This window comes from Pleurodeles waltl, chromosome 9 (genome assembly GCF_031143425.1).
Source record: "Pleurodeles waltl isolate 20211129_DDA chromosome 9, aPleWal1.hap1.20221129, whole genome shotgun sequence".
NCBI classification, from domain to species: domain Eukaryota; kingdom Metazoa; phylum Chordata; class Amphibia; order Caudata; family Salamandridae; genus Pleurodeles; species Pleurodeles waltl.
Window position 1 is genome coordinate 27,866,868 of NC_090448.1, and position 17,460 is coordinate 27,884,327.

The 17,460-nt window shown below is 45.7% G+C and overlaps 1 protein-coding gene across 4 annotated transcripts in view; it reads left to right on the forward strand.

Annotated features, from left to right (window-relative positions):
• The window catches only part of USP19 (ubiquitin specific peptidase 19), a 458,230-nt gene that overhangs the window by 175,647 nt on the left and 265,123 nt on the right, over positions 1-17,460 (forward strand). For 2 of the 4 annotated variants that reach the window (XM_069206188.1, XM_069206190.1), the window contains 3 exons: positions 2,692-2,763; positions 11,716-11,831; positions 12,512-12,726. In XM_069206188.1, the coding sequence (XP_069062289.1) occupies positions 2,692-2,763; positions 11,716-11,831; positions 12,512-12,726 (403 nt within the window). The remainder of the gene's footprint in view (positions 1-2,691; positions 2,764-11,715; positions 11,832-12,511; positions 12,727-17,460) is intronic. The other 2 variants (XM_069206191.1, XM_069206189.1) reach the window with 1 other exon arrangement.

A 17,460-nucleotide genomic window follows, 5' to 3' on the forward strand; every position in this document is an offset into this window, starting at 1 on the left:
TCTCACGCTGGACAGTGCTCTACATTAAGATCTGCTACGCATTTATTAAAAAGCAGCCACCAGAATGACTGCATGCTCATTCTACCAGGACCAAAGCTGCTACAACTGTTAGCACAGAGTCCCTGTTCTAGAAATGTACCAGGTGCCTATATGGGCTGCCTTCCATAAATTCTTGGAGCACTATTGCCTGGACAGTTCGGTCAGCTGAGAGGGGCATTTTGCTTGCTCGGTTCTGCAGGACTATCTGGTTCAAGTCCATTCACAGACCCACCTCCAATTAGTTACTGCGTCTGTATCTATTCAAAAGGTGAGGAATCTGCAGCTAGAAATCTCAATCAGAAAAACAAGTTACTAAGGTTCAGTAATGCCCTGCCTGGTAGAGAGACTATCTTGAAGGTCTCCAACTTTAGTGAGAGCTACTTCTGATCAATGAAAATAATCCCGACCTACTAATGATTTTGATCACTGCTGCAGTAGTAAACACATAAGATAAGACTACAATAGTGACCACACCTTACAGGACTGTAGCAGTGACCACCGAAATGCGTGTTAGAAATAAAAATAAACTTAAGTGTATATACACTTTCCTTTGAGATACTGTGGTTGTCAATATTGTGGATACAATACTTTGGCACTCAGTATTATGACTGAACTCTGACCACCCCCACACATAAGGTAGAGTTACCAACTGCAATGTTGGGAAAAGTGTTGTCAACATAAAATGCATTCCCATAACTAATGAAATATTAGCTACTGCAACAAGTGCCCGCTGTCATTAAGGAAGTGCATAGTAAATCAAAAAGAGAGAATTTCACCATTCTTAATACCAGAATCTCACTTGGAGTGTCTTGGAAACCCTCAACCGCTAATCCAGCCAGCAGTGTATATAATATCCACTCCTGTAATAGAATGGACAGTTTCATCATTGGGTCTCCTACTTGGGCATGAGGCAGTATACAGGTATGTGGTGCCTCCACCAGGAGGGAGAATATCTGGATAGAGAATTAATGGTGGGAGATTTAAAATTACCCTCTCCTCTGTGGCTAGAGTCTCCAAAAGAAGCGTTTCTAAAATTAAGTGACTTGTTCTTGCATGCTGGCTTATTTTTGTCTAGGCCTAGGCTTGACAGCCATTGAGGAAAGCCTACCAAACTCAGACATTTCTAAAAACTAGAAACCCAGGGAGTACATGGTGGTGTGCCTTGCGTAATCCCCATTACTTTTTTGTTTTACCCAGAAGGCCTTTGCAAACCTCAAACTTTGACTAAAAAAAAATACATTTTGCGCTCACATTTCTGTGCTAGAAAGTTCCATTAACTTTCTACCACCTATTATTCCATATGTTTCCCAATAAATACAAAAAGTACCTCACTTGTGTGGCTAAGCCTAAGGCCTGCAACAGAAACAGATCAAACCAGGGACCATGCAGAGTTCCTATTGACTACTCATGGTTCCTGCTTTGATCTAGGCCCAGCCTCACAAGTTACGTAGTGTTTTTATCAGGAGAAGTGTAAAAACACTGGGTCATAAGAATTTTTGTGGATCTGCGCAGATTCTGGAACTTTCTGTCACAGAAATGTGAGGAAAATGTGAGTTTGGCAAAGTTTGATATTTGCAGGCCATTGTGGGTAAGAAAATGTAGTGGGATCCACACAAGACACCAGCACCCTAGAGGTCCCTGGGTGCCTGACTTTAAAAAAAAAAAAAAAAAAAAAAAAACCTTTGGGTTTGGTAGTTTTTGCTGTTTGCCAGCTGACTCCCTGCCTGAATATTGCAGCTGTTGAGTATGGCAAGTGAGAGAAAATAGGGGTTTGTATCCACTCCGCTGGCTTACATGTAACCAGAATCAAAATGTACCCACTTGCCATGGGGATGCCTTTGTTTGGGGGAGGGGGGCTAGGTTAGTGGGGTAGGCTTTGATAGTGGCGGGGGGGGGGGGAGGGGGGAAGGTCACACTATCAGAGAGTTTTGCACCCGTTTTGGGTAACGGGCAGACTCTACCTCTTCTTTTTTGTTGTTGTATACAGTAGAGGGGCTTTTGTTTTCCCCTGTAGCCTTTGACCCTCTGGAAGTCCCAACGCTATGGTCAGATACCAGGGTGGACAGCCCCCATCCTTATGTTTGTTTTGGTACCATTTTGAAATCCCCTCTATTTGATGGAACCCCCCAACCTTATGAAGGTGTGCCACCTCTACCCGTCAGGGGGTTAGAAAGGCTGAATTGCTCCTTTTGTGGTGGGAGCAAGGCTGTATCCCAAGGGTGGTCCTCACCCACCTTTTTGAGAGTGGAGGGGGGCGGGGTGGAAAGACTGTTGTACTCTTTGGGATGGGGACATGGACCTAAAATAGGGTGTGCTGCTTCTATCCCTTTATTGGTTTTAGTTGAAATTCACTGGTGGTTAATGGGCTTACTTCTCCTTCTTTCGGGTTGGGGAGTGTGGCCCTGTACCAGGCTGGGGCAGGCATTCTCCTTTGTTTTGTAGTGGATTGTCATTCTCTGTTTTGGTGTTTGATGTGGCCCTATGATGAGGTGGGCCACCGAAACTCCTTATATTTAATTTGCATTCACTTCTCTCGTGGCTAGTGGGCTTTCGGGACACAAATCTGTACAAGATAAAAATGTAAAACAACTGTCATGGGTACAGTAATTTTATCCATGTTTGTGTATTTAATTCACGGTTTTTATTTTTCAGTGACACCAATTTCTTGAGGCATCAGCCGGGATGTGGGCTGCACACAATTTTCAGGTGGCAGGTCAAGCTCAGGTAGATATTTTAGTTTAATTGCTAAATAACTGTGACTACATGTTAACATTGCTGAACTCAACCTATTACAGAGTATTTTTTTAAAGTGTTACTACAGCAGTTGCGCGTTGACAAAATGTTGACTTTCGTGTAATGGAATGTGTTTTGCGTTAGAAAGTACAGATAGTGGCACGACTTTGTGGGGGAAGCACAGATATAAATAGGAAGTGGATGTAGAATGGATGAAAGAAACAATGTTTTATGAGCCCTGGAGAGAGATCTGTGTTGGAATCTTTGTTTTTTGTGGTTGTTAATCAACCTATCAGTGTGCCTCTTCTGTGGATGCAGCATTAGCTCACATAGTCTGGTGCAAAGACATGTTACCTCCTTTCATACCTCTTCACTCCCCTTTCTTACCATCATTACTGCTGTGCTTGTAAACTCTGTACAGCTATGATTCTTGAGTATTAAACCCAAACATGTCAAACAGTCTCTTACAGGTCCTGGTAACAGACTACCATGTTACATATTTACTTCGGCTTCAGCTCATAGTATTGATTTTTGTTGTGCCTTATGCTTTCACTAAAGATTCAACTAAATAAAAAAAATAAGCAGCCAGAATGTTGATGCAGAGTTTAGGATGACAAAGCAGCATTTTATCTTTTCATACTTCAAACTACTCGTCCCTGTGTCACTGTAGCTTTCCCAGAAAGAATCTCTGGATGTAGACTAGCACCGATGGAGACTGTTTTATGAAAACAGGCACTCTGCCCCCCCCCATTCTCCCCCCCCCCCCCCCTCCCGAAAGACATGCCATCTGAGCCATCACTCTTTCTTTCTGTCTCCATCAGCCAGTCATTGGGGAGCATCAGATATACAAGGATCAGTGTGCACTTTTTATATCAGCATTCACTTTGGAGGTATATTACTCTTTGTTGGAAGTCGAAAATATAGAATAGAAGGGGGAGCACAGCTGCCAGAGAGGTGGATGACTGTTAAAAAAGAATCTGAAGGGGTGTGAAATAAGTTTAGTATAAAGTGTCTAAAATGTGAAGTATTTTGCTTGTGGCTCAAAAGGTGACTGAATGAGCTGACCACGGGTGCTCTTGGAGAGACTACTTCTTTTAAACCCTCCATGAATGCCTTGATGACTGGAATTTTCCCTTACTTCACTCTGATATTACTGCAGCCCATTTGATCTGCTAAGGCAATTTGTATTTTGTAAAAGTCTTCTTTTTTTAGGTGACTGGAAGGTATGACATTTCACCTGTTTAGTACAAAGGAAATGTGTATAACACCACAATGGTGCCTTCTCTCTACTCACCTTCTGGTCATTGCTTCTAGTTTCCGCAAGCCTACCCTAATTTAGCTCAGACCCAGTCTCGGTTATCAACTCTTTTGCCTACTGCCTGCAATACAGTGATCCAAGCTTCCTTGAGTAGCAAATGACTGTCTGTGGAGTGACATTATATGAAAAATTATATGAAAAAATACCTCACACGGCCAGCTGCCAGAGGGATGGATGGCTGTTAAAAAGAATCTGAAGGGGTGTGAAATAGATTTACTAAAAATGGTCTAAAATGTTAAGTATTTTGCTTAAAAGCTTAAGCAATAACACTTTAACTCTGTATACCTCCTATATTTTAAGTTCGTCCGGTGCCTTGTATAACCTAACAAACAAATGTAAACCGTCACGGTATCAGCTCTAACATTGTACTCTGCGCAAAAGCAGGACTCTTCTCAACGTTGTTGTCATTCTTCGTGTAGTTTGGAACTGTTCTGCTGCAGAGCAGAATAAAACATAGTGAAATCATGGTTTGCCATAACCATTATATCTCTTGCTATCTGTGTAAAACCAGCTGCATGGCCAAGCAGTCCACTATTATATGGGATGCTTCATAGGCATGGCATGAATATTACCATCTCAATACTGAATGCATGGTTTGATGGGACTGATTCTGGGGAGTGGCAAGTTGACGCTTTTGAGGTGGTGTACAACCCCTGCTGCCCCATCAGGACTCAAAACTGTACACGTACCATTTGGTTACACAGGGCAGTTGATGAGTACTTAGAAATATCAGAACAGTGCTAGCAGCATTGGGATCATGTTTCAGCAGTGGTAGCAACAGCCCCATACTGTGTGACATCTGAAGAAGCTTGAGGACTATACAGACCAGAAGCCTTAGAAACGCAAGCATTTATGCTGAGACCACTGTCCTGCTGTTTCGAGGTGAGCCCATTATTCCATTACAGGTATGCATTTGGTGCCTTAATACCCGATCACATCCTATATTCATAGAATCTTTTCAGGCTAAGCGAACTCTGATAGAACAAAATAAAACACCTCAAGATTGCTCTGGTGTAGATCCTAGTTATCATCCAGGAGCAAGACTGCTATTTAGGGTAAATGTGCATTTATTTTTATGTTCTTACTTTATTGTTTGGCCTTCTTTCTAAATATTCCTAATCTTGACAGAAATACACCCTAAAAGACTCTTAGATGAACAGAGGTTCCATGGGGATACAAATGCAAAGTGCAAATGCATCCACAGTTCATAACCTAGTGACCAGACTACATCTCCCCCACCCTTGCAGCAACTATATAGCCAGCCGATATTGCCTGAAAGTCCTTGTTTAGTCATATACTTGCTGAGCATTGTTGCTTCCAATCATGATAGCATGTAACAAAGACTGGTGACCTAGTATAAGTTGTGGTTATTAGTAACTAAATACAAACCTATATACAGCAAGAGAAATATGCATGTGTTTAAAGGAATTTAATCTGGTAATTACTCTGGGCCACACTCTAGTCCATTGTCTTTTTTTTCCATGTTGTCTTGCTCCTAAACAAAAGGAACAATTGTGTCCAAACCGCCACGTCTCCTTTGAATGGGGACAGAAGCAACCCCAGACCAATTTTAGCCCATTTGGGCTTCATAAGTGAGGTGCATTTGAGTCCAGCGGCCCACCAAGTAGACAATCCATGTCTTGGACACCCATCACACTTCGGGTATCGCACTGAGAGAAGAAAAACAATGATGGGTGGAATACTTGAATTAATTACAGCCACTGGTAATTACTGTAAGGAAATGCCTCCTTGGCATGGTTACCCCCTGACTTTTTGCCTTTGCTGATGCTAAGTTTTGATTTGAAAGTGTGCTGAGGCCTGCTAACCAGGCCCCAGCACCAGTGTTCTTTCCCTAACCTGTACTTTTGTTTCCACAATTGGCACACCCTGGCATCCAGGTAAGTCCCTTGTAACTGGTACCCCTGGTACCAAGGGCCATGATGCCAGGGAAGGTCTCTAAGGGCTGCAGCATGTCTTATGCCACCCTGGGGACCCCTCACTCAGCACAGACACACTGCTTGCCAGCTTGTGTGTGCTAGTGGGGATAAAACGACTAAGTCGACATGGCACTCCCCTCAGGGTGCCATGCCAACCTCACACTGCCTATGAAGTATACATAAGTCAGCCCTCTAGCAGGCCTTACAGCCCTAAGGCAGGGTGCACTATACCATAGGTGAGGGCATAAGTGCATGAGCACTATGCCCCTACAGTGTCTAAGCAAAACCTTAGACATTGTAAGTGCAGGGTAGCAAGAAGAGTATATGGTCTGGGAGTCTGTCATGCACGAACTCCACAGCACCATAATGGCTACACTGAAAACTGTGAAGTTTGGTATCAAACTTCTCAGCACAATAAATGCACACTGATGCCAGTGTACATTTTATTGTAACATACACCCCAGAGGGCACCTTAGAGGTGCCCCCTGAAGCCTTAACCGACTATCCGTGTAGGCTGACTAGTTTTAGCTGCCTGCCACACACCAGACATGTTGCTGGCCACATGGGGAGAGTGCCTTTGTCACTCTGTGGCTAGTAACAAAGCCTGTACTGGGTGGAGATGCTTATCACCTCCACCTGCAGGAACTGTAACACCTGGCGGTGAGCCTCAAAGGCCCACCCCCTTTGTTACAGCACCCCAGCTAGTGGGGAGTCCTTCCTGTAGTGTTGGTTCTCCGCAGGTTGAGCCGGGGGCGTCTGGTGCAGAGTGGAAAGTCTCACGCTTCCTGCAGGAAACGTGTGGTCTTTAAAAGTTGCTTCTTTGTTGCAAAGTTGCAGTCTTTGTGGAACAGGGCCGCTTTCCTCAGGAGTTCTTGGTCCTTTTAGATGCAGGGTAGTCCTCTGAGACTTCAGAGGTCGCTGGACCCTGGGGGACGCGTCGCTGTTGCAGTTTTTCTCAAAGTGGGGAGACAGGCCGGTAGGGCTGGGGCCAAAGCAGTTGGTGTCTCTGTCTTCTCTGCAGGGCTTCAGGTCAGCAGTCCTTCTTCGTCTTCAGGTTGCAGGAATCTAGTTTCCTAGGTTCTGGGGAGCCCCTAAATACTGAATTTAGGGATGTGTTTAGGTCTGGGAGGGCAGTAGCCAATGGCTACAGTCCTTGAGGGTGGCTACACCCTCTTTGTGCCTCCTCCCTGAGGGAATGGGGGCACATCCCTATTCCTATTGGGGGAATCCTCCAAAATCAAGATGGAGGATTTCTAAAGGCAGGGGTCACCTCAGCTCAGGACACCTTAGGGGCTGTCCTGACTGGTGGGTGACTCCTCCTTGTTTTTCTCATTATCTCCCCTGGTCTTGCCGCCAAAAGTGGGGGCTGTGTCCAGGGGCGGGCATCTCCACTAGCTGGAGTGCCCTGGGACATTGTAACACGAAGCCTGAGCCTTTGAGGCTCACTGCTAGGTGTTACAGTTCCTGCAGGGGGGAGGTGTGAAGCACCTCCACCCAGAGTAGGCTTTTGTTTCTGTCCTCAGAGAGCACAAAGGCTCTCACCCCAGGGGTCAAACTAGTCTCTCAGCAGCAGGCTGGGACAGACCAGTCAGTCCTGCACTGAACAATTGGGTAAAATACAGGGGGCATCTCTAAGATGCCCTCTGTGTGCATTTTTTTTATAAATCCAACACTGGCATCAGTGTGGGTTTATTATTCTGAGAAGTTTGATACCAAACTTCCCAGTATTCAGTGTAGCCATTATGAAGCTGTGGAGTTCGTTTTTGACAAACTCCCAGACCATATACTTAATATGGCCTCAACTGTACTTAGAGTGTCTAAGAATAGATTTAGACACTGTAGGGGCATATTGCTCATGCAGCTATGCCCTCACCTGTGGTATAGTGCACCCTGCCTTAGGGCTGTAAGGCCTGCTAAAGGGGTGACTTACCTATGCCACAGGCAGTATTTTGTGTGCATGGCATCCTGAGAGGGATGCCATGTCGACTTTGCCTTTGTCTCCCCACCAACACACACAATCTGCAATGGCAGTGTGCATGTGTTAGGTGAGGGGTCCCTTAGGGTGGCACAACATATGCTGCAGCCCTTAGGGACCTTCCCTGGTCACAGGGCCCTTGGTACCACTGGTACCTTTTACAAGGGACTTATCTGTGTGCCAGGGGTGTGCCAATTGTGGAAACAATGGTACATTTTAGGTGAAAGAACACTGGTGCTGGGGCCTGGTAGCAGGGTCCCAGCACACTTCTCAGTCAAGTCAGCATCAGTATCAGGCAAAAAAGTGGGGGGTAACTGCAACAGGGAGCCATTTCCTTAGTCAGTACACACTGCCGTTCTAGTACTGGAACCTCAGGCGCAGCTCCATCAGTGCACCTCAGTTCATACACTCCAAGCCACTCAGCCGTGCCAGTGCCAGAATCCCCCACACACTGTCTGCCAGAGCACCTCCATTCTTACAGTCAGTACACACTGCTGTTCCAGTACTAGGACCTTGTGTGCAGCTCCATCAGTTCACAAACTCCCAGCCCCTCAACCATGCCCTAACCTCACACACGCCATCTGCCAGAGCAACTCAGGACTTCGTCAGTACAATCTGCTTTTCCAGTACTGGGACCCCGGGCGCACCGCCATCAGTGAACTTTTATTTACACACTCCAAGCCCTTAGCCCTGCTAGAACCCCACACACACTGTCTGCCAGAGCACCTCCATTCTTACAGTCAGTACACTCTGCTGTTCCAGTACTAGGACCTCGGGCGCAGCTCCATCAGTGCACCTCACTTCTAGTTCATCAAGGTCACTTCCTTTCTTATACTGGAACCCCGCTCACACACAGCTCCGTTACAGCAGCTCAATTCCAATATTTAGAGCCACTGCCAAGCCAAAAGAGCAAAACATTGCTTAAAGGCAGATCCTGTTACTTCCCTCTGGAGACCATTGTAAACCACAGAGCAGGGCATCAACGCTCACCCATGCTGCCAAAAGTTCAGTGGTCAAGGCGAATAGCAAAGGGGACAGGGGACATCCCAGGCGAGTGCTCCTTTCAATAGAGAACCAGTCTGACATGCCTCCTCTGATTTGTACCAGCACCCTAAGGTTAGTGTAAAGGGCGCGCACAGAACTAATGAATTAAGGTGCAAAGCCAAAGTGAACCAGAAGGGCAAACAGGCCCAATCGACCAAGTCAGATGCCTTTTTAAAATCTCCCATAAGCAGGGCCTGTTGACCAGGCCATCATCCGCTCAGCTCTGTGGTCTGCTGAACTCTGCGTATATTGTGCCGTGTGGCTCGACAAGGCATAAATAGAGACTGGTCGGGTGAACAAGGTGGGCAGTCTCTCCTGTAAGCCAGTTAGCTAGCCTCCTAGCCCATTTTTTGACCTCTGAATTTATTGATTTGTATTCCTCGCAGCATGTGCCAGTGAGGCCCGGCTTCGGGATCACCACTGTTTCTGCCGCTCTGAGAACCCAAGGTAATTCGCCTTTCATTAGGACCTCATTGAACGTTTTTACCAATAATAGACCCACCTGGGGCCAAAGCAGGTGCCAGAATTCCTCTGAATAACTGTTAGGTCCCGGCGCTTTGCCCTCTTGACGTTGCACAAGGACTGCTCTGAGCTACTCTCTGGTGAGCACTGCCTCCAAGGAGGCCCTCCCTGCCTGAGTAGTGGAGGGGCGTAAACCCAGATCAGGGAGAACGGGGAGCCCCATAGGGAGTGCGTGATGGCCACATGGTGGCAGAGGGTGTCATGCCACACACTGGACACCACCAAGGGGACCTGCTGTCGGAAACAAATACCTGTAACTCCTGAACTTTGGTGGAAATCAGAGTGGTAGACCTGTGAGGCCCCCTGCGGGCCAGGAAGGGGCAGGGTGGTACCTGCGGCCTGCCATAGGCACCGCTCCACGTTTGAGTTTGTGAAGCATGCCGTTGACACTCCAGGAAAGGATTTTCAGTCCAGGGTAGGCATGTGGCCGAGTCTCGGTCAAACATTCACATGTGTGATGCATGAGACAGTGTGAGGCATGATCTCGGCGTGGACGCCTCGTGTACTTGTGGCTGAGCTGGTGTTTGATGTATCATCAGTGGGACAAAACAAACCGCTCCCTCCCTCAACTCCCTGCCTATACTCTGCGAACTGAAAGTCCCTGTCGCGGTGCAACTAGGGACAAACCCCCTCCCCAACTACCCTAAAGCAATACCTTGTTATGAACTAACTTAAACCCACAGCATGTTCCTATTGTTAGCATAGCTATTTTAAATATTTCTAGAGACAGTGGCCTCCTTTACATGCCGTCATGTCACAACACGTCCTAATCTATTCATTTCGAGAGAGTTTGGGAATGAGAAAATGGTGAACAAGAAGTCAAAAACAGGGCGGTTATGAAAGAGGTCACGAGTGTGTCTGTTCTGTCATTATATGTTAATTGGAGTTCCTCAGTATTTTGTTTGGCTCCTTAATTACATTGGTAGACCGGTCACGTCTATGAACCCCTCATTGCGGTGACTAACGCCTTGGCATAAACATGTCTCAGATCAAAGTCTGAGTGTTAAACGGGCTCTCGGGCCCTTCATGTGTGTGTTTGGGATGTACACAAACAGTATAGAGGCGGATCTTTTTCTGTCCTACAAGAAGCTAATCAGATGTCGGCATTGTGATTCAGTTCACTCCTTGGCTGCAGCTTACTGCTAGGGGGCTTTGAATACAGCGCTTAGTAACACGAAACCCGCAAACGGAAGATACATTTTTAGCTATACTTTGTCGAAAGAGCAGTGGATTTTGATTAACAGCCCTAAGTAGTACTCAAAGTCCATCTCGTTCATTCCCAGAGTATATGGAAATGTTCAAATTAAGTCAGCAGGGTATATCTTTGTCTTCTGTCGTAGCTGGAGATGCAAAGTAAAAAAAAAAATAAAAAAAATCAGATTGTGTATAGTACATGGACTTTGAATTTTCTCTCCATAGGGAAAGCCCACCAGCAATTACCCTGGGTTTTAAGCTGTTGACAGTACCTCTGTCATTCAGGTTACCAGGTGTATGTTATTCATTAGATACGTCATTACAGGATAATGCAACATCACGCAGACTTACCATCTGAATGTTGGACCTGCCAGCTCCACTGAACCAGTACATGTTTAGTGGTTTTAATCTAATGTAATAATCAGTAAAACTGTAAAGCAGCCACTTGTGCTCCCCACTTGCTTCTTGCAATCTCTCCACTGTTCTGTGGACGCAGAGGTTAGTCAGATGATCCTTCACACAGTATTCACTCATCCAGTACGCACTGATCCCCATGCAGTTGGATATATTCTTCCATCCCACACAACTTGAGTAGGCTTGCTGGTGGAAGGTGCACTGACTCCACGGTAAGACACTCACTGCGTGGAGCGAGTGCCATATTCACCTCACTTTACTTTAGTTCTGACGCGGCTCCTGGTTTCAGCTACCCGCGTAACGCATTCCCACACGTAGTAATTAGAACAGATGTAAACCCGGACAGCGTGAAGTAACTTATTATTCTGCGACGGTCTTCTCTACTGGCAGAGCGAATGCTTACATATGAGATTGTGGCTTGATAAAATATGGAATATCTGTTTTCAGCTTTTATAAAAAAATAAAAAAAAATCTTCTTGACTTTATGTATGCCGGGCTTCTTCCTGGTTTAGTTATTGTCTCGTTTGTCATGATTCCAGGAACCTTATTGACCCAGACCGCTGCAGCTATCGCTTCACTGGCTCCCTCATCGTCATCTCCTTGAAGAAACGCCAGAGTCTGCGCTGGGGCGGCTTGGAAGCCGCTCCACCACCAGGTCTGCACCGCGACTTCTCATTACTCATACCCGTGCTGTCAGTCCCTTTATGTAAATCGGTGCAATGCAAACAAAATAAAGCAGTACATAGGCAAATACCTTCAGGTTTATCCATAATGTTACTCCACCATTACTGTGCAGCCATATTTACTTGTTTTGTTTTTAATTCATTAATTAGAGTTTTCCCAGTCCTAAGCGGTTTTAAACTTTTTGCTTGTGTTTTTTTCATTACGTTTTCCAGCTTGTTGGATAGTTGTTTTCTTGACTGTTAAATTACCGAATATTTCAAAGTTGTGGGCAATTGATTTTTCCGATATACTGTAGGTACTGTTATGAAATTAATAATGTGAAAATGTTTAAACAAATTGTTTTATAATATTTCTCCCGTATTAGCAGTTGTATGCTATTTTGTTTTATTTTGTGGTCCACTGCATCTTAGCCCTGTAGTAGTGTAGGCTGCTTAATTCTAAGCCCTTCATTTTAAGAAACATGAAATATTCCCTACGCAACATAAAATGTGGAAGTAGTTCTTGCTTGCTGTAGTTTTCCACTGTGTGGTTAGTTAGCATTTTGTGCTTTGGTAGGTGTGTTACAAATTTTATTTTGATCAAATGAGCATCGTCCACAATGGTCAGTATGATATGGTGCTAAACACAAGCTCATCTCTCCCCCTTTTTAAGGTGCAGTGGGTGGTGCGAAGGTTGCCATGCCCACCGGTCCTACTCAACATGATAAGACCCAACCCGGAAGTAACCAGCATTCCCTTTCTAGCAAGGACGAGGTCCGAAAAGGAGAAATAGAAAAAGCAAACCTAGAAGACAGCGGGCTAGATAACGTGACTGCCAGGGCGACGCCAGAACATGTTTCAGGGAAGCAGGAGCCCCATGTAACTGCGGTAAGTGTTTGAATCTTTTGACCTATTGTATGTCCCTTCAGGTACGCTCACAGTCAGATGTATGATGCTTTTGACTGTGATTTCTAGGAAGTGCTAATAATGTTTTTTTTTATTATTAATATAACAGAGGCAGAAGTTGGTAATTGAGGGTATCACTGGCACGAGACACTGGATGCATTGGTTCTCCATTATGGCCTTCTGTTTAAAATAAGAGAACAGTCTCAGGAAGTTGCACATATTCATGTGCACCATATAAAAATATTTACAAAAAAATGTAAACCCCCTTTTTCTGCTCAAAAACGGAGGCTCTGTGCAAGAAGGTGACTGCTATTCTGATGTGCAAGGCTTCCAGTGAGGTACTAAAACATCCTGCCTCCGAGCACAAATCACACTAAGAATTGGCACTTTTGGGGAGAAAACCCCAAAGCATGTCTTTGCCAGAGTGTTCTTTGGCTTTCATTTAAGTATTTTTATGTTCGGTGGCATGTGTAGCTGCAGATACACATGCTGTGCATAGTCCGCCATCTGGTGTTGGGCTCGGAGTGTTACAAGTTGTTTTTCTTCGAAGAAGTCTTTTCGAGTCACGAGACCGAGGGACTCCTCCCACTTTGGTTCCATTGCGCATGGGCGTCGACTCCATCTTAGATTGTTTTCTTTCCGCCGTCTGGTTCGGACGTGTTCCTTTTCGCTCCGTGTTTCGGGTCGGAAAGTTAGTCAGAATCTCGGAAAAATTTGTCGGTATTGTTTCGTTCGGTATCGGGTTAGTTAGAACAAATCAACACCGAATCTTGAAGAGCTCCGGTAGCCCTTCGGGGTAATTTCGATCATCCGTCGGGGCCTAGTCGGCCCGACCGCGTGCAACATCGAGACTGATGGAACGGACCCCGTTCCGATTCTGTCCTAAATGCCATAATAAATATCCTTATACGGATCAACATTTGGTCTGTAACTTGTGCCTGTCCCCCGAGCACAAGGAGGATACGTGCAAAGCCTGTTGCGCGTTTCGGTCGAGAAAAACGCTCAGAGACCGAAGAGCCAGGAGGTTGCAGATGGCGTCCACGCCGGTAGGACAACAACGGTTCGAGGAGGAGGAAGAAGAAACTTTCTCAATCCACGAGTCGGATTCCGAAGAATTCGACGTCGAAGAACAACCAACCGTGAGTAAGACGTCGAAACAAAAATCACACGAAAAGACTGACAAAGCCCAGGGGACGCCACCGCCAACAGGCCATGGCTTAACCCGGAAAGTAGGTGACCGTCCATCGGCACCGAAAAAGGGCGAGCTGCTGTCGAAGTCATCCGACTCCGGTCGAGATACAGGCACGCAGCACTCTCGGGACCGAGAGAGTGACGCAGAAAAAATTCGGCACCGACACAGCGGCACCGAAGTTGGTCGGCACCGAGAGGGCACGACGCCGAAAAGAAAAAAGATCTTGTCGGAGCCGAAAAAATCCAGAGACACGGTTTCGGTGCCGAAACACCCGGCAACCGAACCGAAAACTGGTTCCTACTCAGAGGAACAGGGACTGTCCTCTCAACTAAAAAAACACAGATTTGAGGAGGAATTACAAACAATTGAGCCAGATCACACGCAAAAGCGGATCTTTATTCAAAAGGATACAGGGAAGATTAGCACTCTTCCCCCAATCAAAAGGAAAAGGAAACTTGACTTCCAGCAAGGAGACAAGCAACCACAAGCAAAGGTGGTAAAGAAGGTAACTCCACCACCCTCTCCACCACCATCAACTCATGCATCACCGGCACAAACTCCACCATTAACACACTCACCAGCTCATGCTACAATGAGCCAGGATGATCAGTATGCATGGGACCTCTACGACGCTCCAGTATCGGACAATAGCCCGGAGTCGTACCCAACTAAACCGTCACCACCTGAGGACAGTACATCATATGCACAGGTGGTAGCTAGGGCAGCCGAATTCCATAATGTCTCGCTACATTCGGAGCCTATTGAGGATGACTTCCTCTTTAACACCCTGTCCTCCACCCATAGCCATTATCAAAGCCTTCCCATACTTCCAGGAATGCTAAGGCACTCGAAACAAATATTTCAAGAGCCAGTTAAAAGCAGAGCCATAACTCCAAGGGTGGAGAAAAAATACAAGGCTCCGCCCACAGACCCTGTTTTTATTACATCACAACTGACACCAGACTCAGTAGTTGTGGGGGCAGCTCGTAAAAGAGCCAACTCGCATACATCAGGCGACGCACCACCTCCGGACAAGGAGAGCCGCAAATTTGATGCAGCGGGAAAAAGGGTTGCAGCACAAGCGGCAAATCAGTGGCGCATCGCCAACTCGCAAGCACTCCTGGCGAGATACGACAGGGCTCATTGGGATGAGATGCAACATCTCATCGAACACCTCCCCAAAGAGTTCCAAAAACGAGCGCAACAGGTGGTGGAAGAGGGACAAAGTATCTCGAACAATCAGATACGGTCTTCCATGGATGCAGCGGATACGGCTGCAAGGACAATAAATACTGCAGTCACGATAAGGAGGCACGCATGGCTGCGCACATCTGGGTTCAAACCCGAAATACAACAGGCTGTGCTCAATATGCCGTTTAATGAACAGCAATTGTTTGGCCCGGGGGTCGACACTGCAATTGAAAAATTAAAAAAGGACACCGATACAGCCAAAGCCATGGGCGCACTCTACTCCCCGCAGGGCAGAGGCACATTTGGCACATTTCGTAAAACAACTTTTAGGGGAGGGTTTCGAGGTCAACCCACAGAAACCAGCACCTCACAAACAAGACCACCTACCTACCAGGGACAATATCAAAGGGGAGGTTTTCGGGGACAATACAGAGGGGGCCAATTCCCAAGAAACCGGGGAAAATTTCAAGGTCCCAAAACCCCTCAAAATAAACAGTGACTCACAAGTCACACAACCCCTTCACACGACACCAGTGGGGGGAAGACTAAGCCAGTTCTACAAATCTTGGGAGGAAATAACAACAGACACTTGGGTCTTAGCAATTATCCAACATGGTTATTGCATAGAATTTCTCCAACTCCCTCCAAACGTCCCACCGAAAACACACAATATGTCAAAACAGCATATAGACCTTCTAGGACTAGAAGTTCAAGCATTACTGCAAAAGGACGCAATAGAACTAGTACCACGTCAACAAAAGAACACAGGAGTTTACTCACTGTACTTTCTAATACCAAAAAAAGACAAAACTCTAAGACCAATACTAGATCTCAGAACACTAAACACCTACATCAAATCAGACCACTTACACATGGTCACATTACAAGACGTAATCCCACTGCTCAAACAGCAAGACTACATGACAACATTAGATCTAAAAGATGCGTATTTCCATATACCGATACATCCTTCACACAGGAAATACCTAAGGTTCGTATTCAAGGGAATACATTACCAATTCAAAGTGTTGCCATTCGGAATAACAACTGCGCCAAGAGTCTTTACAAAATGCCTAGCAGTAGTAGCTGCACATATCAGAAGGCAGCAAATACACGTGTTCCCTTACTTAGACGATTGGTTAATCAAGACCAACACGCTAACAAAGTGTTCACATCACACAAATTATGTTATACAAATCCTTCACAAGCTGGGTTTCTCCATCAACTATGCAAAGTCACACCTTTTGCCGTGTCAAACACAGCAATACTTAGGAGCGACAATCAACACAACAAAAGGGATAGCCACTCCAAGTCCACAAAGGGTTCAAACATTTCACAAGTTAATACAGGCCATGTATCCAACACAAAAGATACAAGCAAAAAATAGTATTAAAACTCCTAGGCATGATGTCTTCATGCATAGCCATTGTCCCATACGCAAGGTTGCACATGCGGCCCTTACAACAGTGCCTAGCATCACAATGGTCACAGGCACAGGGTCAACTTCTAGATCTGGTGTTGACAGACCGCCAAACATACATCTCGCTTTTATGGTGGAACAGTACAAATTTAAACAAAGGGCGGCCTTTCCAAGACCCAGTGCCAACATACGTTATAACAACAGATGCTTCCATGACAGGGTGGGGAGCACACCTCAATCAACACAGCATCCAAGGACAATGGGACATACATCAAAGAAAGTTTCACATAAATCACTTAGAACTGTTAGCAGTATTTCTAGCGTTGAAAGCATTCCAACCCATGATAACCCACAAATACATTCTTGTCAAAACAGACAACATGACGACAATGTATTATTTAAACAAACAGGGGGGGACACACTCGACACAGTTGTGTCTCCTAACACAAAAAATATGGCATTGGGCAATTCACAACCATATTCGCCTAATAGCACAATTTATTCCAGGGATCCAGAACCAACTAGCAGACAATCTCTCTCGGGATCACCAACAAATCCACGAATGGGAAATTCACCCCCAAATACTGAACACTTACTTTCAAATTTGGGGAACACCTCAAATAGATCTATTTGCAACAAAAGAAAACGCAAAATGCCAAAACTTCGCATCCAGGTACCCACACAGGTACTCCCAAGGCAATGCTCTATGGATGAATTGGTCAGGGATATTTGCGTACGCTTTTCCCCCCTCTCCCTCTCCTTCCATATCTAGTAAACAAATTGAGTCAAAACAAACTCATACTAATAGCACCAACATGGGCAAGACAACCTTGGTATACGACACTACTAGACCTGTCAGTAGTACCTCATGTCAAACTACCCAACAGACCAGATCTGTTAACACAACACAAAC